This window comes from Mus musculus, chromosome 14, assembly GCF_000001635.26.
Source record: "Mus musculus strain C57BL/6J chromosome 14, GRCm38.p6 C57BL/6J".
NCBI lineage: Eukaryota > Metazoa > Chordata > Mammalia > Rodentia > Muridae > Mus > Mus musculus.
In genome coordinates this window covers 104,495,160-104,522,444 of record NC_000080.6, presented here as the reverse complement: position 1 = coordinate 104,522,444, position 27,285 = coordinate 104,495,160, and the positions used below count along the sequence as shown (strand labels likewise).

General features: G+C 40.7%; 1 protein-coding gene across 2 annotated transcripts in view; it reads left to right on the top strand.

The window, feature by feature from the left end:
* The window catches only part of Obi1 (ORC ubiquitin ligase 1), a 45,179-nt gene that overhangs the window by 268 nt on the left and 17,626 nt on the right, over positions 1 to 27,285 (top strand). Inside the window, exons 2-6 of one of the 2 annotated variants that reach the window (XM_011245206.3) lie at positions 12,008 to 12,143; positions 14,415 to 14,506; positions 16,104 to 16,352; positions 19,010 to 19,098; positions 19,431 to 20,617. In XM_011245206.3, coding sequence (XP_011243508.1) covers positions 12,008 to 12,143; positions 14,415 to 14,506; positions 16,104 to 16,352; positions 19,010 to 19,098; positions 19,431 to 19,437 — 573 coding nt within the window. In that variant the 3' untranslated portion in view covers positions 19,438 to 20,617. Of the gene's footprint in view, positions 1 to 12,007; positions 12,144 to 14,414; positions 14,507 to 16,103; positions 16,353 to 19,009; positions 19,099 to 19,430; positions 20,618 to 27,285 lie in introns of those variants that run through there. The other variant, NM_026047.4, reaches the window with a different exon arrangement.

The window sequence follows — 27,285 nt, the reverse complement described above, 5'->3', positions numbered from 1 at the left end:
TGCCAGGGCAGGTTGAGCTGCGAGCTCCTCGGCGGCGGGAGGCCGGGCCTCGGGGCGCGGGGACGACCCGGAGCGGTGGGCTCGCCCGGCACCTCCAGCCCGGGCCTGGGCGGCCTGCGGCGGCTTCCGCCGGCCTGCGAAGAGCTGGTCCGCGTCCCGGCGCTGCAGCCTCCATCCTCTGCAGCCAGTGCGGCGTGCAGCGCCCGAGGCAGGTTCCCAGGAGCCTTGTCCGAGGTCCCTGGTCTCCGGAACCGCCCCAGTGTGGTTGTTCGGAGGGTTAGGGGGCCACGATCGGTTTTCAGAGTCCTTCCCTTTTATTATCCTCGACTGGAGGATGGCTTTGCCATGTGTTCCCATTAGAAAAGTCAATGGTGGTTCGTGCCCCCTCTCCCTTCTTGCTGTTTAGAATGAGAAGCGTGCTCTCAACTCTGGGACAAGAGGCAAGAGGTACTCATGGGTTTGTGAAACTATCTGGAGAAAGTAGTTTGGTATTAGAAGTGGAGTTTTGAGTGTTCTCACGCATTCGTATTCCCTTTCATTTCCGTTTGTGCCTCAGATTCAGGTTTTCTTTTCTTTCTTTCTTTCTTTCTTTTTTTTTTTTTTTTTTTTTTTTTTTTTTTTTTTTTTTTTTTTTTTTTCTCCTGCCTTTACCGCGTGGTTCAAGAACGGAAAAGAACTGATACAAGTCTTTTTCCACTCGGGATTGCTTTTTTTGTATGTAGTATGTCCGAGAACGTAGGCTGCAGTTTACAACCCCAGGCTTATCAGGGAAACAAAAAAAGATAAGAAACGAGTGCCAGCCAATGAGATCCCATGCTTTTAGGTGTTGGAGGTTCAACATAGATTTCCAGATTCAATAAATAAAAGCAAGTTAGGACTGGAAGCAACGTCTAACCTTAGCGTCTGAGTAAAAGGCCAGTGAAATAGCACATGTGCTGTGAGAAAGAATGGCTTGCTTGATCTCTGGCAGGCTGAAGTGGAAATAACACTTCCACAAAAGTGCTATTTGAGCTGTGCTGTTGGCAGATCTGAGCTCTATTTTCTTCATACCCATAGATTCCATCAGTGCCATCCCTTACCTCTTACAAACATACTTTGAAAAAAAAAAAAACCTACGGCGAGATTATTGTTTATTAACCTTGCTCCAGGTTAGAACTTCTTTTTTTAGCTGAGTACAATTCAGGCTTTCCCAATTATAATCTGTATATTGTTTCCACAGCTGAAAATATATTTCATTTTATCAACCCCATTAACTTGTTAGAAGGATTTGTGTGGTCCTCAGTGGGGTGGAGATAGATTTTTGATTCCCCAGGAACATTTGAGAACATATAGAGAGTTTCTTGATTGCCCCAGGGGTAGTCCAGTAACATCTGATTGGTGGACTCCAGAGCTGCTGCTAGCTAAGAGCCACCACCTTCCCTTAACCAGTATATAGTCTCTATTGGTGAACCCAAGACAGCGGTGCCGTTGATGAAGAGGAACTTTAAACACGACTCCTCTCAAATACACTTGCAATTTTAAGAAGAGGGTTTGGTCATACAAGAGATAAAATGAGAAAATAGGAAAACTGAAGCCGAGTGTGCTGGCACGTGCCTTTAATTCCAAACTCGGAAAGCAGAGACCAGCACGTCCCTGAGTTCAGTGCCAGCCTGGTCTGCAGATCAAGTTCCAGAGCAGTCAAGGCGTCACAAAAAGCCCCTGTATTAAAAGGGATGGAAAGAGACAGATGGTAGAGCTAATTTTTGTACCAAAAGCTGCCCCTTCTCTGCATTCAGGGTGAAGAGCAGGGGACCCTCTATTCCTCCTTCTCTTCCTCTTCTTCACCATCTTGGAAACATTCTCTTATGATGCTTTGTACTTCAGCCTGCTCACCCCGAGGAGGTGCCTGTTTATCATGGCACCTAACCTCTGCTGTTGTGACCCTGCCTTTTTAGTTTTTAGGAGGACTGTTTTATTGCTAGCAATCTCGTTTGAATGAAATTTCATTGTAAAGACTAATAATCTCAACAAATTATGATGATTTTTGTGTCTTAGAACTTTTAATTCTCTGCATGTTTGGGTATCTTGTTTGGTGTGATCTGGATAAAGGAACATGGGTAGACAAGAACTGAAGGAGTACTGAATTCCTTGTATTTTACTACTTTGAGTATGGTCAAATAAAAGGACTTTTCTTTTTAAGATTTATTTATTTATCTTATGTGAGTGCACTGTCACACTCTTCAGACACACCAGAAGATGGCATCAGATCCCATTACTGATGGTTGTGAGCCGCCATGTGGTTGCTGGGAATTGAACTAGGCCATGTGGTTGCTGGGAATTGAACTCAGGACCTCTTGAAAAACAGTCAGTGCTCTTACCTGCTGAGCCATCTCTCCAGCCCAAAAGAACTTATTTTTAAGTTAGTATTTATATTAGTTACTTTTTGTTGCTGTGATAAAAAACACCAGGAACAAAAGTGACTAAGGGAGGAAAGAGACTATGTTGCCTTATGGTTCCAGAAAGGGAGTCCATAATGGTGGAGGAGGAATGGCAGTAGGGGCTGGAGCAGAAGGCAGAGAGAGAAGGTGAATTGGAAGTGAGGGATGCTATACATTCTCAAAGCCTTAGTGATATACCTTCTCCAATAAGGCCTCCATTCTTAAAATTTCCTTAATCTTCCCAAAATACTGTAGCTATCCTGAGACCAACTGTCAACATACCCGAGTTTATGGGGGCATTTCTCATTCAAACCCCCACGTTGCACTCCTTGCCTTCAGTAAGCCACGTCCTAACACAAATGAGTATACTGCTATTTTTAAAGTCTTAACAGCTTTTTGCTATCTCGATAGTGTTTTAAAAATCTAAAGTCTCTTCTGAGACTCAAGGTAATCTTTTAACTGTGACCCCTCTATAAAATAATCTTTAAAAAATACATGTTTCCAATATAAGGCAGAATAGACTATACATTCCCTTCCCAAAAGGGAGGAATGGGGCATAGTGAGGAAACACTACACCAAAACCCAGCAGGGCACAAAGTCTTATAGCTCTGTGTACAAGGGGCTTAGATTGCTCACCTCCCCAGCTTTACTTCCTGCAACATAAATCTCTCTTGGGGTTGTGCCACTCCCTGTATGCAGCTCTCCTTGTCAGATGTCTTGTGGTTTGGACATTTCCAGTATCTTAGGTTCTTCACCCACAGTGGGCTCTCAGAGCTTCTAGCCCTCTCAGCTTCCCTACTCTGTGTTCTCTGGCCTCAGTGGTTCACTGAAATCATAGAAGGGGTGGGTGTGTGAGCCCTTACTCATATCTTTGTCTGCCTCCAAAGGCAGTGCCACATAGAAGCCAAGTTTGGCTGCCATCTTGTGATAGCTGCTCAACCCACTTGACCACATTAGCAGCAGCTTTTGTGTGTTGACACAGTTGTTCTCTAGGAGAAGCCACTCCTTAGGCATTCTCCCTTTGTATGTTGGAAGCTTGGCTAGGCAAGCTATCTGCTTGCCGCAGAGCTCTGTCCTTACTGTTTCAATGCAGAGCAGGCCTCTTCTTACTGCTGTTCTCGTTAACAGTTACAGCCTTGTTTTCAGCACAAACCTTGGCTGTCACCTTTTTCCTCCAAACGGTCCATTTTTAGAATTTCTTTGTGCCCACTTGTTCTTTTTATTGTAGAATTGTGAGTTATTAGTAATAACTATCCCATAGACTTACTATGCCATCTTGAAATTCCCTCTGCCAGGGAAATTTCTTTTTAATTTATCCCTAGACAAGTTCTCAAGGCATGGGAAGAAGGCAGTTGTAGTTTGCCAAATTATCCCAGGAATGCTCTCTAGCTTGGCTGCTCTTAGTGGCCTGTTCTCTGAAATCTCTTGAGCCAGCCCTCCACAGTCCACATTACGCTTGTCAGTGGTGTCTTCTAGGCTCTTATTAGGAAGGTCTTTTAATGTATGCTTATAGCATCTTACCAGTGTCTCCTGGGACCAAGTTCCTTTCTGTGGCTGTACTAAACACCATGACCAAACTGGAAGCAAAGAGAGTGAACTGCCACTCGGGCAAGACTAAAAACTCTCAGAATCAGCCTCCAGTAGTGCATTTCCTTTAGCAAGGCTCTACTTAAAGGTTCCATAACTTTTAACACAGAAATTCCCCAAACACAGTGCCAATAACCAGGGACAGAGTGTTCAATTACGTGGTCCTACAGGGGACATTTCTCCTTCAAGCTAAGACAGTATCCAAAGTGATAATTTCATATGTATTTCTTCATTTCCCATGAACTCTCTTCTCCCCAGGCCATCCCTCTGCTTTTGTGTCGTGGGTATGTATGTATTCTGTAAGCTGTCCTCCCTGTTAAGATCTTCCCCACTCTGCATTGTTTCCTTTCTATTTTCATTACCTACACAGATATAAATTTGTCTAGACCACACATATAAAAGAGCACAACTGGTATTTGATTCTTGCTTCTTTCTCCTTGCATAATGATGTCCAGTTCCATGTATTGTACTGCAAGATGTGACGTCATTTTTTTACTATAACTGAGTAAAATTATGTTTTGTATATGTATCCTATTTATGCATTTGTCCCTTGATAGACATCTGAATTGGTTCCATATCTTGACTATTATGAATATTGCCGCAGTAAATATGCATGTGCAAGTATGTATGTATGTATGTATGTATGCAGTATGTGTTCTTAGAATCCTGCTGTATATACCAGTGGTAGTTCTAATTTTAGTTTTCTGAGGAACCAACACAGCAACTTCTGTGGTGTAGCTATAAGTTATGTTATAAAGGTCACCAGTAGTGTCTGTGGCATTTATTCTCTTGGAGATGCCATTCTGATAAGGTGGATACTTAAGGCAGCTCTAGTTTTCATTTCCCTGATGGCTTAGGAGGTAGAACACTTTCAAGAATACACTGGCTATTTTAATTTAAGAACTATCGTGTTTATTAGCCCATTCACTGACTGGATGATTTGGCTTTTGGGTGTGTAGTTCTTTATGTATTTTGGCTCCTAAGGCCTGGTCTGATGTATAGTTGGCAAAGATATTTTCCATTCTGTAATGTCTCTTCTCTCTATGATTGTTTCCTTTGCTATTCAGGGTTGGTTCTCATTTTCATTTGTGCCTACATTTTAAATATATTTCTTACAGTTTTTTCTCTGGCATTTTCCATTCTCGTGTCTCTGATTGACTTTGAGTAGGATGCCGTTTGCAAGGGTAGGGCTATAGGTCTAGTGTGATTTACCTCCATGTGGGGATCCCCTTTCCCAGCACAGGGTATGTATGCTTTTGGCACCTTTGTGGAGATAAGGTGGCTGATTAGGAAATGTGGCCTTGTCAATAGTGGTGGACTTTGAAGTTTCAAAAGCCCTTGTCATGTTCTTCACCATGATGTTTGTGGAATAACCTTCTGAAACTGTAAGGAAGCCCCCAGTTAAATGTTTCCGGTTGTCTTGGTTGTGGTGTTTCATCTCAGCAATAGAACTCTAGTAACTTTTATTGTAGTAGTAGTAGTAGTAGTAGTTGTAGTAGTAGTAGTTGTAGTAGTAGTAGTAGTTGTTGTAGTAGTAGTAGTAGTAGTAGTAGTAGTAGTAAAGTCTATATTTGATGTTAGCAAATACTTAAGAACATATGTTTTTAAAATTATGTTATCCTAAAGAATAATTATAAATAAGGTTATGTTACACATTAAAAAAAGAAAGACAATTAGGTAGTTACAGCTGTATGGGTTCTCTATTCTATGCCAGTCGTTTAGATGTATGCGTTTGTGCCACTACAATAGAATTATTGTTACTATGACTCTTTAGTGTAATTTGAAAAGTCAGATATTATGATATTTCATTGTTCTTTCTGCTTAGGATTGCTTAAGTACTGAAGGTCTTTTGTGGTTTCAAGTGAATTTTAAGGTTTAAGAAAATGATGTGAATATTTGTGAGGGCTGTACATATGTTAGACCTGATACCCATGGAGTCCTGAAGAAGGTATGGATTCCCCTAGGGCTGGAGTTGCAGCTGTGAGCTACATGATGTGGGTGTTGGAAACTGAACCATGATCCTTTGCAAGATCTCTATGTTTACTTAACTGCTGAACCATCTCTGTAGCTCCAGATTGTTCGTTCTTAGTTTTGTGGAAAATGTTGATATTTTGATGGAGGTTGCATTGAAATTTTAGATTCCTTTCCATAATTTAACCATTTTCAGTGTTCTTCCTGACCATTAACATGAGTGATCTACCTTTATCTAGTGTCTTCTATAATTTATTTCATTTATATCTTCAAGTTCTCATTGTGACCTAACACCTTCATGGTTAGATTTACTCTGAGGTATTTTATTTTATTTTTGAAGCTACTGTGAATAAGATTTTTCCTGATTTCTTTCCTGGCAAAGTTCATTATTATTGTATAAGAATTCTACTGATTAGCATATGTTGATTTTGTGTCCTGTTTATTTGATGAGGGTGTTTATTGGAACTAAGAATCTTCTAGTGGAGTCTGTAAAGTCTTTTAAATCTAGGACCACAAGATGTTCACATAGTGATGCTCTGAGCTGTGCTCTTCCTAGAGGACCACATGATGTGCACACAGGGATGCTCTGAGCTGTGCTCTTCCTAGAGGACATCTCACTGCTCTAATTGAGACCTGAAAGCAGTATAGTAAGAGTGGACACAGTGGGCACTTTTGTCTCCTTCATGATTTTGGAGGAAATGTTTTCAGCTTTTCCCCACTTAATACATATTGCCTATAACTTTATGCATAGGTTTATGATCTTGAATTGTTTGTCACTTTTATTGTGAAGGGATAGTGAACTTTGTCAAGGTGTTTTTTTCATGTTTTTTTTTATGTGATCATTTTTTTAAATCTTTAATTTAATCTCTTACATTTATTGTATATATTGATCAAGCTTTCCCTCCCTAGGCTGAGATCAACTTGGTGATGATATATGATCTTCTTAATGTGTTTTTAAATTTCTTTCTAAATGTATGTGTCTGGATGTTTTGCTTGTCCGTGCATCCTGTGTAAAGTCCATGCCTTCAGAAGTCTGGCTCCCCGGAACTGGACTTACAGACCCTCGTACTCTGTCGTATAGAGCAGTGATTCACAACCCTCCGAAGGCTGTGACCCTTTAATATAGTTCCTTGTGCTGTGAGGATCCCGCACTGTAAAATAATCCCATTGCTACTTTATAATTGTAAGATTGTGCTGTGATTTTGCTGTTGTTATGGATCACAATGGAGATACCTGCTATGCGGGATATGCAATGTGCTTCCTTACTGTTCTTGAGCTGGACTGGACAGAAGCTTTGTCTTCCTGCCTGCCTTTCTCTTCTCTTTCTGTGTCATAGCCTGTTTTGCTATTGTGGTAATGCTAGTGTCATAGGATGAGTTTGATGTCCCTTCACTTTCTAACTGTGTAGTGGTGTAATGTGAAGGTTGGCAGAACCTGACAGTAAGTCTGCTATTTCTGGGATTTTACTTTGTGAAGTTTTTTTTTTTTAATTCATTTACATTTCAAATGCTATCCCCTTTCCTAGTTTCCTCTCTAAAAGTCCCCTATACTTACTCCCTGCCCCCGCCCTGCTCCCCAACCCACCTACTCCTGCTTCCTGGACCTGGCATTCCCCTGTACTGGGGCATATAATCTTCCCAAGACCAAGGGTCTCTCCTCCCATTGATTGCTGACTAGGCCATCCTCTGTTACAGCTAGAGACACAACCACCAAAGCCAGACACTATTGCATATGCCAACAAGATTTTGCCGATAGGACCCTGATATAGCTATCTCTTGTGAGGCTATGCCAGTGCCTGACAAATACAGAAGTGGATGCTCACAGTCATCTATTGAATGGAACACAGGGCCCCCAATGGAGGAGCTAGAGAAAGTACCCAAGGAGCTGAAGGGGTCTGCAACCCTATAGGAGGAACAACAATATGAACTAACCAGTACTCCCAGAGCTCATGTCTTTGTGAAGCTTTTAATTACTGCTCTAGTCTCAGTTGACAGGGATCGTTTAAGTTGTTGATATAGTTTTTTATTTAATCTTAGTAGGTTTTGTGTCTACAAATTTGTACATTTCTTAAAGATTATGCAGGCTTGGGGTATGTATATTTCAAAATACTCTCCATCAAGCCTTTGGATTTCATTGGAATCTGTTATAAGTTTTCTCTTTATTTCTGATTTCATTAAAGTGGGTCTTTCTCTGGTTTGGCTAAGAATTTGTCAGTCTCATTTACCTTCTCAAAGAACCACCTCTTTGTTTGATTTCATTTATTGTTCTTTAGTCTCCATTTCATTCATTTTTGCCCTAGTCTTTATTATTTCTGGCTGCCTTGTTCGTATTTTTATGACTCATTGTACATCATGTTATTTATTTAATATTTCTTTTCCAGAGTAAGCACTCATAGCTGTAAACTTTGGTCTTTAGGAAGTTATATTACTTGATTATATAACAAGTGGAAGGTTTATTTTGTTAATTCTCATTTGCTTTTATAAAAATTTTAAATATTCATGTTGATTCCTTAGTGACCTACTGGTCATCAAGAATGTATATTTCAATCTCCAATTTTTGTGTAGTTTCTTTAGCTTCTGTTGTCTTTGATGTCTAGTTTTAGTTCACTGTTGCCTGATGAGATTCAAGAGATTGTTTATGTTGTTTCACATTAAAAATTTTTCTCTGTAGCCTAGAATGTCATCTATTTTAGCAATGTTTACATGAACTGAGAATAATACGTATTCTGTTTCTATTAGATGGCATTTTTTAGGTATTTATTCAGCTTGATTGATGATATAGCTTAACTCTGAAGTATTTGTTCAATACAATCTATGCATATATATTTAAAATTGTTACATCTTCTTGACCGGTTATTTCCTTTTGTTGTGTAGCAGTTTCTTCACATGAGAATAATCCTGGAGTTGATAGCTCCAAGCCTGGGCCCACCTGTATGCCTTTCACTACTGTAGATTCAGAAATCTTTGATGCTCCAGCCAAAAACTCAAGCATCCACATCCTTCCAGCTCTCTTTGCCCATTGCATTTGGGAAACATTCTTTAGACTGAACCTTGCCTCCCCAGAGAAGGATGTATAATCCGGGGAGTTTGGGGAAAGTAGGAGAACCTACCCAGCTGGTGGGCTATGAAGCTAAGTGGCTCTGCCAGCCAAGCTTAGCTTTCTGTACCCTAGTAGCTAGCATTCCCTTTCCTCTGGGGCTTCCCATGGCTAAAGCTGCATTTTCCACGCATTACCCTTCTTTTTCTTAGCATTCTGTGCCAGTTTGTACATTTTCTACACCAGTTTGTACATTTCCTTAGCTCCTTTTTTTGCATTGCAGTAGTCTATTCTTGTACTGGTGGTGGTTGTTCCTCCTCCTCCTCTTCCTCCTCCTCCTCCCCCTCCTCTTCTGCTTCTTCTTCTTCTTTTTTGGTTTTTCGAGACAGGGTTTCTCTGTATAGCCCTGGAACTCACTCTGTAGACCAGGCTGGCCTCGAACTCATAAATCCGCCTGCCTCTGCGTCCCAAGTGCTGGGATTAAAGGCGTGCACCACCATGCCCAGCTTGCTTTTTCTTCTTAACACACCATCTTATTTGGAGGGTCTCAAAGCTAACATTATACTGCCCTCTGCAAAGTACCACCGGATAAGCAGCCTGTCCAGGGGAATGGATTAGTTAGCTTCTAAAACCCCAACACATAGACAATAATAGCAGTTCCCAACAGTGCAAATGCTTCTGCTTTGAGCTTTGTTGATGGCTCCAAGCACCCAGAGGAAGTGGTCAGCCTGCAGTTGTTCTTCTGTATCATTTAGGTACATTGAGCTGAAACGTTTTCCTTACTATTTGACCAGAGATCTGTTGCTTGAGAAGACAGGTTTGGCAGCATTATCTTACTCTTTAATTTACTATACCAAACTGACCTTCTATTAATCCTGCAGTCTTTCAAAGCAATGTACCAGGTTCTGTAATTAGATACAAAGACTAAGTCTAATTGGGGAAAATGGAAATGACCAATTTTCTAAGCAAGACACAAAGCAGAAAAGTGAGCATTAAAAGAAGAAAAGTGTGCAGTTAGCAAAGATGTAACCTTTCCTGCACTGTGAATAGTTATTAGCAGTAACTGTTTATTTTAGTTCATTCTTTTATGGGAAACAGAGAACATCAAAAGAGGAGTTCATGGTAAAGGAACCTGCGCTTTGGCTAGGAGGCAAGGAGTAGAAGCAGAAAGGTGGGTCCAGTAACCATCAAGGCCACACACCACAAGTGACTTCTTAGAGTTCTGCTATTTTCCCAGAGTCACAGGCTGAGGATAAGGCCTTCACCGTGTAGTCCTCTGGGGAATATACAGGATCCCAGCTCTAATGTTGGATCCCTGGCCTCAACAGGATCTCCAGCATCTGCCTTGGGAGCTGCCTGCTACCGAGAAACTTTGGTTTGAGTTCTCTGACAGCTGCCCGTCCTCCCTCCAGATAGCACAGGCCCTGTCTGTTCTCAGCTTCCTTTTCTAGGTGCTTCTCTGGTACTCACTAAGAGCCCTTTTCACCTAACCATTTTGCCTGGCCTGGGAATCTGTTCCAGTCCTGTGGTTTTAGATGTTGTTGTCTTTTATGCCAGTGACACTCAAGTCCTCCTAATGCCATGCTTACCCACTTCAATGATGTAAGAAATATCACATGACCAAAACATGACTTGCACTTTCACCACATATAAAACCTGTTTCTTCTGTCATTGACATTTTAGTAAATAATATGCCAACCAGTGTGTATTTGATTGAAAGCATCCTCTAGATGGGGGGTCTCTTTAACCTTTAGTGCATAACCAAATACATAGAAAATTCTTACTGCTTTTAATTATTTCGCTGGTTGTATTTACATAGTTTCTTATGAAGTGAAGTATCTTAATGCCCCTTATATAATGGGTATGGTTTTATGGATTCAATATTGACTTCCAGAAATGCATAGCAAGCATGGTTCTGGGGAAGTAATTGAGAACTACACCGTGATCCATAGGCAGAGTGACAGAGACAGACTGGGCCTGGCTTGGGCTTTTGAAAGCTCAAAGCCCAGTTACATACCTCTTCCAACAAAGCCATACCTTCAAATCCTTTCAAACAGTTCCACCACCTGGTGACTAAGCATTAAAATATATGAGCCTATGGGAGCCGTTCTTCTTCACAGCTACACACACACACACACACACACACACACACACACACATCACTGCTCTCCAAGGAAATCCTGGAAGAAGGGACTAGAGAATATATATGGTATTGTCTTCCTGGTATTTGGAATTCTGATGCTCTTGAGACATTTTATGAACAGAAGGTAAAGTTAGAACATCCATGAAGACAGTAGACCTGCATTTTCAGTCATGTCAACAGAAGAGAGGAAAGGAAGGGAAAAAAAAGAAAAAGAAAAAGTTATGGTAAGGTCGGAAACAGGAAACTAGGGAGAGGGCCAGATTTGGTCTTTTATATCAACCAGCTCATGTGGAAACTACTAAGTTCTTACCAAGACTTGTTACCTGCTTCTCCCAAAACATCATCACCTCTCTTAAAGGTCCTAATACCCCAGTTCTATTATATCAGGGATTAAGTAACGACAAACCACACTGAAATCAGAGCAGTTCTTGTCTAATGCCTATTACACAATGGCTGTTGATGCTTTGTGGTGTAGCGGGATGTACTGAAGAATTCCAGCATCAGACTGGATCAATGATGATTCTGCCATCCTAAATCCTAGTAGAAATAGCCTGAAAAAAATTGTCCCAGACTCGGTGAATAGAAAGCATTTTGGTTTGTGATTATGAATGTTAAATATATACTAAGCACATCAGGTCAAAGATGCATTCTCCCTGACCAGCTGTGTCTGCTCGCATCTTTGACATATGAGAAATAGTGTAGTCCAGAGAAGCATCATTTTGAATCCTAAGCGTTCTCTTTTCACCCCACACACAGCTATGCTTGAGAGGAGCAGTTTATGCTAAACACAATCATATTGGGAATCTCGTTATTGGGGTTGTCATGTACTAAAAGTGGTTTCTTCTTTTCAAAGGTACGTCAGCCTGTCGTATGCACCAACAACCATGTGTTTTGTTCCATTTGCATCGACTTGTGGTTGAAGAATAATAGCCAGTGTCCAGCCTGCAGAGTCCCGATCACTCCTGAAAACCCTTGCAAAGAGATTATTGGTATGGGACTATTTTATATGTGCACAAGAATAGATTTAAGATAGCTTATAAATATTTGGGAGAAGAGTGATATAAAGTTCTCATTTTTACAGATCAATATATTGGATTTAATAGTGATTATATCTAGTGTATCTAGTACAGTAGACTGTGAAGGATCCCGAAATAACCCTCAGGTCACATGTAGCTTACAGTAGAGCCTGCCCGAAAACAGAAATATTAATGGTTTAAAGTCCCAGGAGCTGAAAGTAGAAGGTCAGGGGTATAGGAAAGAAGGTGAGGGACTCTGAGAGCCACTTGATGAAGTGGGTGACCTTTTGAGTGTGGGAGTGGTGTGCCCCAAAGTATACTCTAGGAATGCTGCTTGGGTTGTGGTGTGTGGCCTGTACTGTAGAGGAGAGACAGGATTTAGATAGATTGGAGACTGATCCAGTTAAGGATAAGGTGAAGCTAATTAAGGTTTAAAGAAGAAAATTAGTGCCATATTAGGAGAGGTGAGAGGAGTTTGAAACAGGAACTAGAAATAACACGTTCAGAGAGACTCTGGGTGTTTTGTCATTGTTTTTGTTTTTGTTTTTTTTTTTTCTTCAGGATCTACACTTTTGTTATTCTTCAGTAAACATTAAAAGTGAGTCTAATCACTATTACTGATGTGTATGTTAATAGAGTGATAAATGAATACCTGTGGGATGAGAATTAGATAGGAAATGTCAGAGTGTGTTCAATAGAGTTTCATTAAAGGCAAACAAAAAATGTGCTATGAAGAAAAAAAAGTGAGTCTAATTAGCCATAGATAGACAACATCTTTCAGTAAACTTATATTTTTGATTCTGAGCCTAGCATTTAATGTCTGAGCCATCTCTCCAGCCCATGTTCCAGAAAATTTAAGAAGTAGTTATAGTGGTCTAAAATGAGGCGAATTGTCTTAATTACTGTTTGTGATGAAAATGTAAAGAAAGCTACATGGCCAAGAGGAAAGGACTGAGTGGGACTTGGGATCAAAGTTGGCCCCAAAGCTTTGGTCAGGGCACAGGGGTGAAGTCTGGCCTAAAGCTCATTCTATGTCATGTTGCTGCCAATGGGGTTAAACTCTCACATTTAGATCCACTTAAGGAGTCAGGTCTTTGTGTAAAATTGATAATTAAAGTAACTTAATGTTGTTTGTTTGTTTGTTTAGCATTTCACCACATCTCTTCCTACTTCATTCATTCCTATCTAAATAACATTAATGAACTTTCTGAAGTAGCCATCTCTGATGTAGCTCATCATCCTTGCACTTGGAAAGTCTTTCCTGAGAAAGAATAGCTTACTTTTTTTTTTGTTGTTGCTATAATCCTACTAACAAGTACAAAGGCAGTAACCCCAGGATTAGTTCAGAGTTCTGAAGTAATTCATGTTGGATGTATCTCTCATAAGTCGGGGCTAATGCTGAGAGTCAGTCCATTGTAATTGGTCATCAGAATCAGTGAGAGTTGTTTCACCAGTACTCGGACTTGTTTCAATATCCTGGTGTATGTATATGTGGATGTGTGTAAGTGTGTGTAAGTGTGTGTGTGTATGCATACACACAACAACCTTGTGTGTTGTTTAAATATAAATGTAGTGATTGGCTTTATCATTTAAAAATTGTTTTTAGATTTGCTGTATTCAAAATTGATACCTTAATCCTACGTAGCCTTTTCTTCCATTGACTTTGCTATGCAGGGACGCATAGGTAAGCAAACACAACATGTACTTGGCTGAAGATATTTCTTATGCTGCTAGCTGATACTGTCTCCTCAGGGTTAAGGAAGAGAAAGGCCTAAATGATCCCAGGGTCCTTGTCCTTTGTTCTTGATCATGTATCTTTCCTCTCTTTCTATCACAAACAGTATTTAAGGCAATTTCCTCTCATTTTAGATCACTATAACTACTTCTTAAGTTTTCTGAAAGATACTGTCCACCTATGGCTACTTATATTACTCCATTTAATGTGTACTAAAGAAAAATGAAAGTGTAGCCTCTGAAGTAAAAATAAAACACCCAGAGTCTCTCTGAAGGTGTTATTTCTAGATCCTGTTTGAAACTCTTCTCACCTCTCCTAAATCAGCACTAATTTTCTTTTTTAAACTTTAATTCGCTCCACATTATCTAACTGAACCAGAGTCTTCAATCTGACCATCTACATTTTATTTCTGGAGTTATCTGGGAAGCTATATAACACAATATGAAAAAAGAAAAAGGCTCATTTTCACTGTGCCCAAACAAAGCAACAATGAGAGTTTTCTCCTTCAGGAGGAACGAGTGAGAGTGAGCCCATGCTGAGCCATACGGTCAGGAAGCACCTGCGGAAAACCAGACTGGAGCTACTGCACAGAGAGTATGAGGTAAGTGCGCCGTGCTTGACAGTGATGTCATCAGTGAGCTGAAGGGAAGTCTGGTCCAAGTGTCCATGCATCTTAGAGCCAAACCCTAGGAAACCTTGGGGTTTCTCCCCCTCGGGTCTTCTCTTGGGAGGGTTGAGGTGGCATCAGGGATTGTTTGTTTTTGCAGAGCCTTGTGATCCGTCTGCCTCTGTTTTCCAAGTGCAGAGATTACACACATTCACCACCATGCCCAGCCTGAAACCTTTAGTGCCAGTCTACGCATAGTTGATAAATTCTCCCTTTTCTCTTTTAAATAGAGAAATGGTTTTAATTAAGTAAAGACCGGGCGACTAGGATTTCAGAGAAAAGGAATGAATGGAAATTTTTTTCTTTATTCTTTTCCTCCTTTAAAATTATTTTTTAATTTATGATTTTTATTTTATGTGTGGGTTTTGTTTACATGAATGCCTGTGCACCACTTGAGTACCAGGTGCCTGAGGCCAGGAGAGGGTATTGTATCCCTTAGTACTGGAGTTACAGCTTGCTATGAGCTACGTCAGTTGCCTGAGACAATTTTTTTTAATATACTGGAGAGTAAGTGATGGAATAAATGTTTTTTCCTACTCGTGTTCCCCACATTTGTGGATGTATAAATGCATGTTTGTTTATTCATCACTGTATCCATTTAAAGAACACAACTTCTCATGCTGGCTGTGGTGGCACAACACAGCTTTAATTCCAGCGCTTGGAAGGTAGAGGCTGCCGGGTCTCAGAACTGTAGGTCTGCCTGGTCTACATACTGAGTTGGAGGACAGGCAAGACTACGGAGAAGGCTGGTTTCTAGTTTTATTTCTGCCATTTAGTGTTGTCCCAATGGCAGCTGCATGTCAGCAGGAGATAGGGGTGGGCATTCAGACAAGCCCTGATATTTGGAGATATTTGGGCTTTACTTTCTGATATAATTTTTAAGTCTCAGATTAAGATAGTGTATTCATTATAGATGAGCAAATGGTATTACACAAGAGAATCCATTTCACATGTTTGCAGTCACATTAAGAATAACAGTTCCAGAGTACAAAAGCAGATATTTGCAATAGATGACTAATGACTGAAGACCCACTGTTGGCATTAATCTGGGATGAAAAAAGGAAAGATTTTATTTCTACTTCAGATACAGAAGAAAAATAAAAATATCAAACAATGTTCTGATTGACTATTTTGACTGCACTTTTTAAGTTTCTCCCTATAAAGCCATTAACATGCTTCAAATGTTCCTACTGAATTGGAATCTACTTTTTTATTGAAATTCATGGTTTTTTTTCTTAGTTTCTTGATGATACCTTAAAGAAAATCAAAGGGTTGTGACTTTTTTAAAAGCCAGAGCTGTCTGTGAATTAAAATATAAGCATTCTAAATTAGTGTTGTACCAATTTTTATGAGGGTCAAAATACATTTTAAGAATCTAAATTGACTTTTTCTTTACAAAACTGTTACTATATATAAAGCATCCATGTATTTATAAAAAATCTGAGTGTAATATTCAAGAACAAATTGACTCTGGCTTAGCATAGACAAGCCATTAGTCTATATCTGATTATTGACTTCTGTACTTTTTCAGGATGAAATAGATTGCTTGCAGAAAGAGGTAGAAGAACTTAAAAGTAAAAATCTCAGCTTGGAGTCACAGATCAAGACCATTCTGGATCCTTTAGCGTTGATGCAGGGCAGTCAAAATGAAGACAAACATCCACTGGCCGATAATCCAAGTAAAATGGACCCAGACTCAGTAGTAGAGTGGAAGAAAAAGCTGAGAACAGCTAATGAAATATATGAAAAAGTAAAAGATGATGTGGATAAGTTAAAAGAGGTAAGTTGTAGTCTGGGGGAGGAGAGTCTATTATGGCTATTTTTAAAGTTCTACAATATTTTAAGTACTTTCACAAGTATAAATAGCCATATACCTTGGCTCACCATTAGCTAATTTGCGAGAGCAGAACTAAACCCTGGATGAGTATTTATACGCAATAGGAAACTGTTCTCATTAGCTGCCATTAGCTGCCAAGAAGTATCAGGTGGTTGCATTTGTGACTATAATAAAACTGGAGGTGCAGTAGTGCCTCCCTCCGAAAGTGCTCCTGAAAGAGCTGCGTCTGCTTAAAAGATATGGCTGGTCCCCCTTCTTTGTGGTCTGCCTTAAGTTTTTTAAGCTCACAGCAGTGGCTGCTTTATGTGCATCAACACACAATCCATTTCACTACCTAGCAAAGAAACATGGATTTGCTTGAGTTTTGAGGCAAGATCTTGCTATATAGCCGTGGCTTGTCTGGACCTCGCTATATAGCCCAAGCTGGCCTCAAACTAACCACTCTCCTGCCTCAGTGTTAGTAATACTGGTGTGGCCCATTGTACCTAGCTGAACAAAAGGTTTGAATCAGATAATTTCTAGCACTACTATTGTCTTCTTTGAAAGCTGAGTGACTAGTATTAAAAGTTTGCAGACTGCTTCTGAGAAAGCTGTGGGTACCTGCTTTAGACCACTTATGCAGAAGAGTAATGGCTAGATGAGACTGACTTGTTTTCCTCTTTGTCTACCCATCCCACAAGATAAAGAGAAGAGTAGTTGGGGCACAAGCAAACTTTTGGGATTGTTTTCCATCCTGCAAGGAGAGAGCTGCATGCTCTTAGTGCTAGAGCAATTGCGGCCTTAGCTTGACTTTGGGATCATCTGCCTGCAGTACAGTGGTGCTAAGTGCATATAGTTTTATGGCACTCATTTCTACAGCTGCCCTCTTAACCTATCTGTATTGCCTTAAAATGCTATTCTTGTTCTGAATTACTGCATCCTGAGCTATGAAATCGCTAATGGACTCCGTATGATATTTTACAGAAGAACCACTGAGTATTACTCTCATATCTGCAGTGAGGTTAAGTAGGAAAGAAAGATCTTCAACTCAGTGTAACCCTCTTTCCATATGCAAAACAAATGCTGCGTGGTTCATAAAATGCCATATGAAAGTAAGAGGGAAACTGCTTCCAGAAAAAAGGAACTACGTACATACTTCACTGCATCTGTATGAGGGAAGAGTGTGGTTCATTTGTGTATTGGCAGCCAGCCTTAGTGTAAACCTGTTATCTTTGTTAAAAGGTACGACAAGCTAGAGGGACTCAGAGAAGTTATGCTATTATCACCCAATAGTTTCCCCTGTGGCTTCCATGCCTTTCCTTGACCATCAGCAAGCTGTGAGTGGCCTCCTGTAGATGCCACATTTTTGGCAGAGATACTTCTTAGAGTATGAAGCTGTATGCACTATGTAGAAGAGATGAAAAGATTATATAAAATACAGTCATTTTTAAATCCAATAGTTATAGCCATCCTAAGGCATCAGAATAACATGGGATGGGTTAGATAATAGACTACAAATGAATAAAAAAGCACAGTCTACAGAGACAAAGGTCAGATATAAGTACAAATAATTACAATAAGTCAGATGCAAGAACACAAACAATTCAGCAAACTACAACTTGGTACGAGCAAATAGACTTCTTATGCTTCCTAGATTCCGGCAAGTTGAGAACCACGAGACATCATTACCAGACAGAGCTGGGAATGCACAAGAACTAAAGCCTTTGATATTCCCAGGCACTGTCAGTAGGCAAAACTCCATCGTTTGTAACTGTTGTTTGCTCTTAATAGTTAGAAGCTACCCAGCCTATAATGAGAAATATTTAAAAAGTGCAGGACAGACTGACAGTGATACCTGTATTAGGAGATGGGGGCAGGGAAGGAACACAAGTGAGTTCTAATTTAAGCTTGTTGTTATCATGGAAAAATATTCACTAAGTGCCTCCCTTTATGGTGCTATGCTTGAAAGCTTAATTCATTGTTTGTATATACGAGGAAGTAAATGGCTTTCCTTATATCTTCAGGGGGCAGTAATGGTGTCTATCAGTCATTAAAGAATTAACCCTCCACCATCCTGGTTAGTGCGCATCTGTGAAGGTGAGCAAGTGCTCAAGCCCACAATGAACCCAGATGAGTCTAAGTAAAGCAGCCCAAAGTCACCTGGGTAAGGTTGAGTAAGGGTATAGGCTGGGTACTTCTCATACCGCTCTTCTTGTGACTGTGGAGGCACAGTTGCATGGAGGTAAGTAACTACTACATTATGGAAGTTAATCAAAAGCATTGGATATAATGGATATTAATGCAAATACTTTCAAAACTTCTTAAGTTACCCTTTCTTTTTTTCCTAATAGTAATTCTACAACTCATTAAGCATAAACATAATGTTCTAGCCATTTTTCTTGGTGGGCCAGTCAGTTTAGTGACTAATATAGAGAGTTTAATTTTTGTTAGTAATTCACCAATACAGTAATAGAATTTGAATAAAGAAGCTTTTAAGAAAATTCTAAAAACTGAGAGCATTGCCTATTTCAGGCTATCTGTGATCCTGAGTGTCATGTCGTAATGTTTACAAGGTTCTTTTGTGTTAGCTTGGGCTTAATTCTTCTAATTCTTTTTTTCAGGCAAATAAAAAATTGAAGTTGGAAAACGGTGGCCTGCTGAGGGAGAATTTACGGCTGAAGGCTGAAGTTGACAACAGATCTCCTCAAAAGTATGTACCTCACACACAGAGTGAGGCCATTGCAACTCCAATGGGCTGTGGTTCCCCTTTGACCCTTTAGTTAGAAAAGACGAATGTGTCTGAACATCAAGTGCCAAGTCTTAGATTCAGCTGAAGCTGATTTAGAACAAAGTGTAGCTGCCTGCAGCCACACTAACTGGGTTCCTGAGTGGGAGGCAGGTGCTGTAAGGGAGAGAACGACAAGAGAAATAATGGAGGCCAAGACACGTTTCTGTTCAAGGCCCCCAAGATAACCTAAGAGTCTGTGCTTATAAAGGGGGGAGGCCCATCCCTGCCAATCCATTCTTGGTGCCTCTTGCCAGCCTGTAAGGTGATCTGTCAGATGATGTCTCTGGGAATATCTCAAGGGCCTCTCAGCAGGTAGCAGTGTCTTGGAGAAGAGCAGCAGCAGCAGCAGCAGCAGCAGCAGCAGCAGCAGCAGCAGCAGCAGCGGGTGACAGAACAATAGAGCCATCTAGGTCAAAAGGCTCCACCCCAGTTGGTCTCCTTCTCAGTGGCAGCAAGGTCAAAGCCAGCCTACTCAAGGCTGGAGGAAGCTACAAGAAAGGATCTCATTCCTTACTTTTTCTTTTTCTGCCTTTGATGTATAAAAATACTGTTTTATGTTACCTAAGACAAATGAGCCCTCACTTGGTTTTCCATATAACTATTTAATAGTACTAATGAGATAAACCTGCCCCTGAGCTGTTTTATGACATCATCTTGGTCATGTGATGTGTTCTCTGCCTGGTACCGTAGGATGGATGTAACAGGTTACTCCTGAGAAGTGAGGGGATGGAGGCACAGAGAGGTAGGCTCTCTTATCCTAGTCTGCCCAGGAGTAAGTAAGTGGAGCAAGCAGCGCTTGAACTCAGGGTACTGCCCCAGACTGAGCACTAAGCAACTATAGGAAAAGCCTTGCCCGAAATAAAATGAGCCTTTGTCATCCAAATCTTGAGCTGATTATTTGAAACTGCAGTGAATTAATTCTTCTTTTATGATGGTAGAGTCTTTACTCTGTGTTAGAAGATACAAAGTTGTAAGAAGTTAAGGGGTGACGACAGACATATAAAAAAGAGAATATCTTGGAGTCCTCAACCCTACTCCACCATCCAGAGGAAACAGGCAAAGGAGGAGACAGTATGGCCACAGGGTGTGCAGTCTCTGAAGGCTGTGCACCAGAATATTATCATTTTTCCATTGCTGGCTGTAGACGTCATTTTTCTATTGGAAGAAGACAAAAATAGGACTAAGTAAATGAGGGAAGTTTAGTCTACCAGAAAAGGACAGCCATGGGGAAAGTTGTATGGTTTAGGGAATGATGAAGGTAAATCCTACTGACACACGGGGAGATTAAAAACCAGGGGTTAAAAAAAAGCTATAACTTCTACCCTTAAGTGTTCCCTTCTCCCATCTCTCCACCCCTGTTTTGTTTTTGTTTTTTTTTTCCTGCCAGATAATGTCCTACTTTGACAAATTAGTGAAATAAACTGAGAAATTGTTGTTTTGATGTGGGCTTGAATCCTTGTCACTGGCAGCTCGCCCTGCCAGTCACAGTAATGTTTATCCATTAGCCCTTTCCCACAGCGCGCTGAATGGAATGAAAGCTATTTTGTTTGTAGCTTTTATTTCTTGAAAAGTTGCCCACCAGATTTCAAAATCCGTGCCAGCCACAAAGATGTCTGCTTTTAAATATCCATGACTTCTACCAAATAAATAACTGGAGGCTCTCACCTGAGGAACTCTGACCTCCCATCTACTTGCCAACAAGCAGCCACACATCCGAGTCCTGTGTCACTGCAGCACTCACAGCTCTAACTTGTGTTCCTTTTCCTCTTCATAGGAAGCGGACATTTTCACTTGAACAAGGATTTGAGTTGACCCCTATTCCAGATCAATTTGCAAAGCATTGAGGTATTAAATGCATTGCATTTGATTTATACCTTTGTTTACTCTGCACCAGTAAATCCTGGTGGAATTCAGAGAGAAGCTGATGACAGCTGAAAATACCCAAATCTGGTTCACTTGCAGAGTACTTCTGTTTGTGTAAAAACAAATAACGAAATTTTAAGAATTTAAAGGTAAATGCAGACATACAGAAATGAGCCATTAATTTCCTTCCCTGCCTAGGAAGTGCCTTGAGCAATTACTTCTTTCCTATTTAGTTGGTGAAGTGTAAAGGAATACTTCCTACTCTGTGCACAAGCTGGTGTTCTCTGTTACACCCACAGCCTGAGCAGGCTCCTAAGACTGCACTTTAAATTTACACACTAAAGTCAAAAAGAATTAGAAGATGTTTAGTCATCTCAGGCTTCCATAACAAAATAGATTTACAGTTTGACTTAAATCTTAAAGAATAGGTTTATTTTTTCACAAGTGCTGAAGGCTGAGAACAGGGCTTGGCATGTTCATTTCTGAGACATGCTCTTTGTGACTTCCAACAGCAACGTTCTTATTATACCTTCAAAGAGTAAAGGGAGAAGAGTGAAAGGGTTTTTATCTCTCTTCTTCTAAAATCACGATTCAGGATTCTGTAGGGTTAGGTCTCACCACTGTGACCTAATTTAACTTTAATTACCCCTTGAATACCTTGTTTCCAGATATAAGTATACTGAGATAGAGGGCTTCACATAATAGTCTGTGGCTGCATCCCCCTATTGAAAACATGGGGAACTGGAGCATTTATATTGGTTTCAAGTGACATGGTTTTATCTTTTCTTTTCTTTTGTTTTTGTTTTTGGTTTTGGTTTTGCTTTCAAGACAGGGTTTCTCTGTGTAGCCCTGGCTGTCCTAGAACTCACTCTGTAGACCAGGCTGGCCTCGAACTCAGAAAGCCACCTGCCTCTGCCTCCCAAGTGCTGGGATTAAAGGTGTGTGCCTGGTGTAGTTTTATCTTTTATAATGGAAGTGTAAGTTATCATTTATCTCCAGTTGTAGGCATATATCATGTTAGTGCTCAAGAATGAAGGCTTCCTTCTCAAAATCATTTATTTAATTTTATACCACTACATTATAATCTTCAAAGCCATACTTCCTGGCAAGCAAAACTTCACTACATCTGCTTCTCCAAATTCAGAGTTGGGTTGTTGTTGTTGTTCTTCAGAAATTTTGCTTTAATTTTTGTTTTGTTTTTCGAGACAAGATTTCTCTGTGTTAGCTGTAGCTGTCCTCAGACTCACTCTGTAGATCACCCTGGCTTTGAACTTAGATCTACCTCCAAGGTGCTGGGGATAAAGTGGTACAGCAGTACTGCCCAGCTGGAAGACTTGTTCTTAGTCTAAGTATATGAGAAATATCAAGAGGATCACACCCATACATAGTGGTATAGAATGGGAACTTGCCAAAGGGGAAGAATTCAATACTGAAGTTTTCATATTTCTAAATGTCCTTGATTCCAAATACTATTACTAAGCTGTGTCATATCACCAAGTACGATTACATTTGTACTTGCTGGAATTGGGAACTCCTTAGTGACCTTTGAACTCAAAGAAATGTGACATTTCTACTTATGACACACTTGAAAGTTCCTTAGTTTATCACACAGGTACTTCCCTTATTTGTATCTTCTCTGCCCACACCTCCAAGAACTTATGTTAGTTACCTTTCCATCACTGTGACCAAAAATACATGGCAGAAACAATTTAAGGGTAAAAAGATTTATTTTGCTTTACAGTTTTGGAGGTTTCAGCCCATCAGTCAGAGTTTGAGAGGCTGCATCCGTGTCAGTGGAAACAGAGTAGCTCACCATTCACTTGACAGGGAACAGGAAGCGGAGCGCTAGACTAGAAGGAACCAGGGTGGGTGTAGCCTTCAAAGGCTCCCTCTAGGAACTTCCTGTCTCAGCCAGGTCCACCTTTTAAGGGCTCTATAGTCTTATGAGCCTCTGGGGACATCCATATCCAAGCTGTGACATTCTGACTAATGGCACTTTAACAGCTGCTGCTTGTGCTATAATACAAAATGTGTTGAGTTCAATTCAAAAGTCCCTACAGACTAAACAGTCTCAACTCTTAAGATTCAGAGCTCTGAAACAAGCTCTCTTAGTTGTGAGCTCTTATAAAATCAAAATAAAGTTCCATATTCCAACATGAAATGAAATAAACATTCCTTTCCAAATGGAAGGAACTGTAGAATACCAAAGAAAGATTAGATCAACAGTACAAACATTTGACCCAGTAGCTCCATGCTTGGCACCAAGATATATGGTGTTATCATCAGAACCCCACTGGGCTGTGGCTCTGCCACTTATGACCTGTCCTCACTAACACTTTCTCATACCCATTTCACCAGTTTTAAAATCCTGGGGTCTCCATGGCAACTTGGACTTCATCTTAAAGCTTGGCTCACAGCATGCTCAAGAGTTTCCTGTACAGAATCCAGCCATATATATGACCACGCCTCAAGTATGGCTTTTATGAAATCTGGGTACAAACCTTCAGCTCTGTAACTCTTGTATTCTATATGGCTGTAAAACAGTGCCATATGAACAACACCAAGCTATTGCCAACTCAAGAAGTAGGGTGGCCCTTTGCATATGCAGCATTCTCTGCCTGCATGGTTAAATCTAGAAAAGTATTTTACTAGGTGGCCTTAATCTACAAGAAGGCCCTTCAGCTTGCTGGTTTTAAATGAATTCTGAATGTTTTTCCAGTTTTACACCCTGGGACTTTCAAAAGGAAGGGTAATACCTTTAATTATCTGTCCTATTGTCCCAGTGCAAAGTGTGCCACTAATCTCAACACCTGTCTACAGCATTAATTCAGATCTTGTATCTTTCTTTGCCGAACAGCATGGTTTTAAAACCCTTCATTCTTTAGTCTTGGTTCTCACTATAAATCTGGCCAAAAGTAGTGAGCAATAGCAATTTCATTTTATAAAACGTTTGTGTGTGTGTGTGTGTGTGTGTGTGTGTGTGTGTGTGTATCTGTACTTGTAAGTGCAAGTGCTCACAGAGTCCAGAAGAGGGAATTAGATCCCTGGAAGTAGTTAGAGGCGGTTGTAAGATACCCAGTATAGATGTTAAGAACCGAACACCAGTACTCTCCAAGAGCAATACATGCTCTTAACCACTGAGCCATCTCTCCAGCATATGCAGCAGCCATTTCACAGCTCGAATGCTGTGCTATTTAGAAAATTTCTCTGGCAAATAAATTAGACTAGTAAGTTTCACTAAGTTTCAGTACATAGACAAAATGTAGACAAATTCTTTGTCAGAACATTATATGAGTGGCCACTGGTTTAATTGCCTCTAATGTTTGTTCCCATCTGAGGCTTCACATGCAGTCTTTACTATCAGTACTTCTATCAGCATTCTGGTCTTTAGAATCCCCTGAAGTCGCCCATTAAGTCCACTTAGAGACTTTGAAGACTCCTTAGTCTACATCTCCCTCCAAACTGTTCTACTTTCCCCACAAACCATTCCAAAGGCTAAGAACCAAATGATCTGGTTTATGTGATTGTAGCCATGGCTCCGATCTTGGTAATGATTTTCCATATTCTTTCCATATGCTGTGCTCACAGTAACCAACAGAAATAATTAAAAGAAGAAAGGCTTATTTTTTTACCTTACTGTTTCAGAAAACTTTCATCCATTCAAATCTGGAAGACATGGGAGAAAGTTATCTGTGGCATCAAAACCTTGAAGCAGCCACTGTTCAGGTGGCATGGCCCAGGAAACAGCTAGACCAGACCAGAATCAGTGACAGATGTAACCTTCAGAGCCCTAACATAGTAACCTCTTCCAGCCAGATGCTCTTTGACCTTCTACGAGTACTCACTGAAAGTGTGAGCTAATGGGACAGTCACAGTCAAACCACAACGGGCAGAGATGTTACCTGTCATCAGTTTTGGCGAGGCAGCTGCTCTCATCTTCAGCTGTTGAGTCACCTCAAATGTTTAGAATATGAAGACAGATGTATAACGTTTTGGAAGTTGAGGCACAAAGCATGATGGTTAAGGGCTTAACTGCAAAGACAGACTGCCTGATTTCAGATTTCTGTGCTACTATTCTGTCCCTGTGTTCTCTGCATAATTCATTTTCTGCTACACTCAGAATCGAGTTGCTTAAGCTCTTGCCTTAAACTTCCCAGTATTTTCCAAAAAAGTAAATGCAGAGCCTTCATAGCCTCTTCTGTACCTGACTCTTCCCTCTCCTTGCTCTCTAGCTCACGCTTTGCACTCTCCTGACCTGTTTTTAAGACATGCATGGCAGGCATCATCTATGTAGAGTGCTCCTTTCTGATGTTTATGGAGTTGCCTCTGTCCAGCATCAGAGTCACTTTTCTGATTGTATTGTTGAAAGCAGCCCCTGCCTTCATTGCTTCCCATTTCCTTACCGTTTCTGGAGTGGTCAAAGGAAAGGCTGGAATAAGAAAATCATACAGGGAAGTGTTTGGGTATGGTAACTATGAACATGGGCTCTAGTACTCGACTCCTTAGGACTGAACACTGACTGTTCTTACAACCTCTGGGGGTTTTCTCCATTTCAGTTTTGGGCCTCTGTGAAATGGGGCCAGTGGGACTTACCTACCATAAAGGTTATACTTGGGGTTAAGCAAATTAAACTTTTAAATGTACTTAGCACAGAGTCCATAGTTAATATTCAGCCAGTCTTACAGTATGGTCACTATAGTCTTCTCAGTCCCCGAACTTCCTGTGTCATTAAGTTGTTTATGTCTTTGTTGTCTGTCTGCTTGATTCTGAACTCTGAATTCAACAGTAAGACCCTTGCAGCCTGTCTCTCAGTCTCTCACACCTGGAAAGCACCTGGTAAGTGTTGGTCATATAAACATATTAACAAGGAGATGACACTAGACACATCAGTTAGCTCACTGATATTCTCAATTTATATAGATAATATATTATTGAGGGGATTGAAGGAACTAGTCTATATCTTGCTGTAATGTGTGTCTTGGTTACTGTTCTATGGCTGTGAAGAGATACCATGACCAAGGTAGGTTATAAAAGAAAGCATTGAGTTGGGGAATTACTTACAAGAGTCTGGGGTTTAGTCCTTGGCCTCATGAAGAAGAGATTGGCAGCAGTCAGGCATAGCCATGACGCAGTAACTGAGAGCTCACATCCTATCTACAGACAGGAGGCAGAGAAAACTGGGGCTGGTTTGGACTTTTAAAATCTTTGAGTCTGCCCCCATGACACCCCTCCTCCAACAACACCACAGTGGCTGGGAATAAAACCTTCAAATATATGAACCTATTGGGGGAGGGGGATTTCTCATTCAAATCATCACAGCTTGGAACAAAGAAGGAAGGAGAGGCTGTTTCTATGAGTGTGGCTAGTAATCATATCCAATATACTTCATCATGTGGAATCTTGGTTCATTTGTGTTCTTCTCAGCGACTTTATTACTCATTGAGTTGCTGGTTTTTTTCACTATTTCTCCACATTCCACACCTGGCTACTCAGATATTCTTTTGACTAAAACTGTGTCTGTGAGCTGTCATCTCATTCCTAGCAGCCTAGATCTACATAAGTTCTTGTTTAACTTCACTACTTGCCTTTTTCCCCATGAGTCTCATGAACCTTGAGTATCTACTTTATTGTTACCCAAAACCTAGGTTTTTTTTTTTTTTTTTTTTTAAGAAATTGCTTTTCTCCAGTCCTGGGTTTCTTCTGAGTCTACATAAACTGGATTATCTTTCTCTGTCCTGGCCCGAAGCCGTGGCTCGGTCGTAATTCATGAGTCTGCGTTTCCTAAAGGGACCCGCATGGCAGTGTCCTCTCCTTTCTTAGCAGCACTGCAGTCTGCTCTGGCTGGCTTGGGCTGCTCTCTTGACTTAGTCCAGCTTCTTTTGTTTCTCCAGACTGTGCTCTGACAAACACAGTGATTCCTGGTGTTTGACCCCAGCCTGATCTGATGACTGATTCTGTTCTGCCCTTTGGTTTTCCCAGAAGGGGAACTTGTAGGCTGTCAGGGGAAGCCTGATGATACCCTGGGGCCAGACTGTGACAGCCACTTGTGCTCTAGCCCCTGGGCTGGGTGCCTGCGGGGGCCCTTCTCTGGATGTAGAGCTAATTGGTGATAGACAGTTATTGCAGTTTTCTGTCAACTTGTCTTTATTGCATTGATAGGATATTTTAGGTGCGTACAATGCTTGTTGTTAACTAAGCCGGATGCTTGTCAGCGATTATGAATGGATATGGAAGAGTGGGGACACT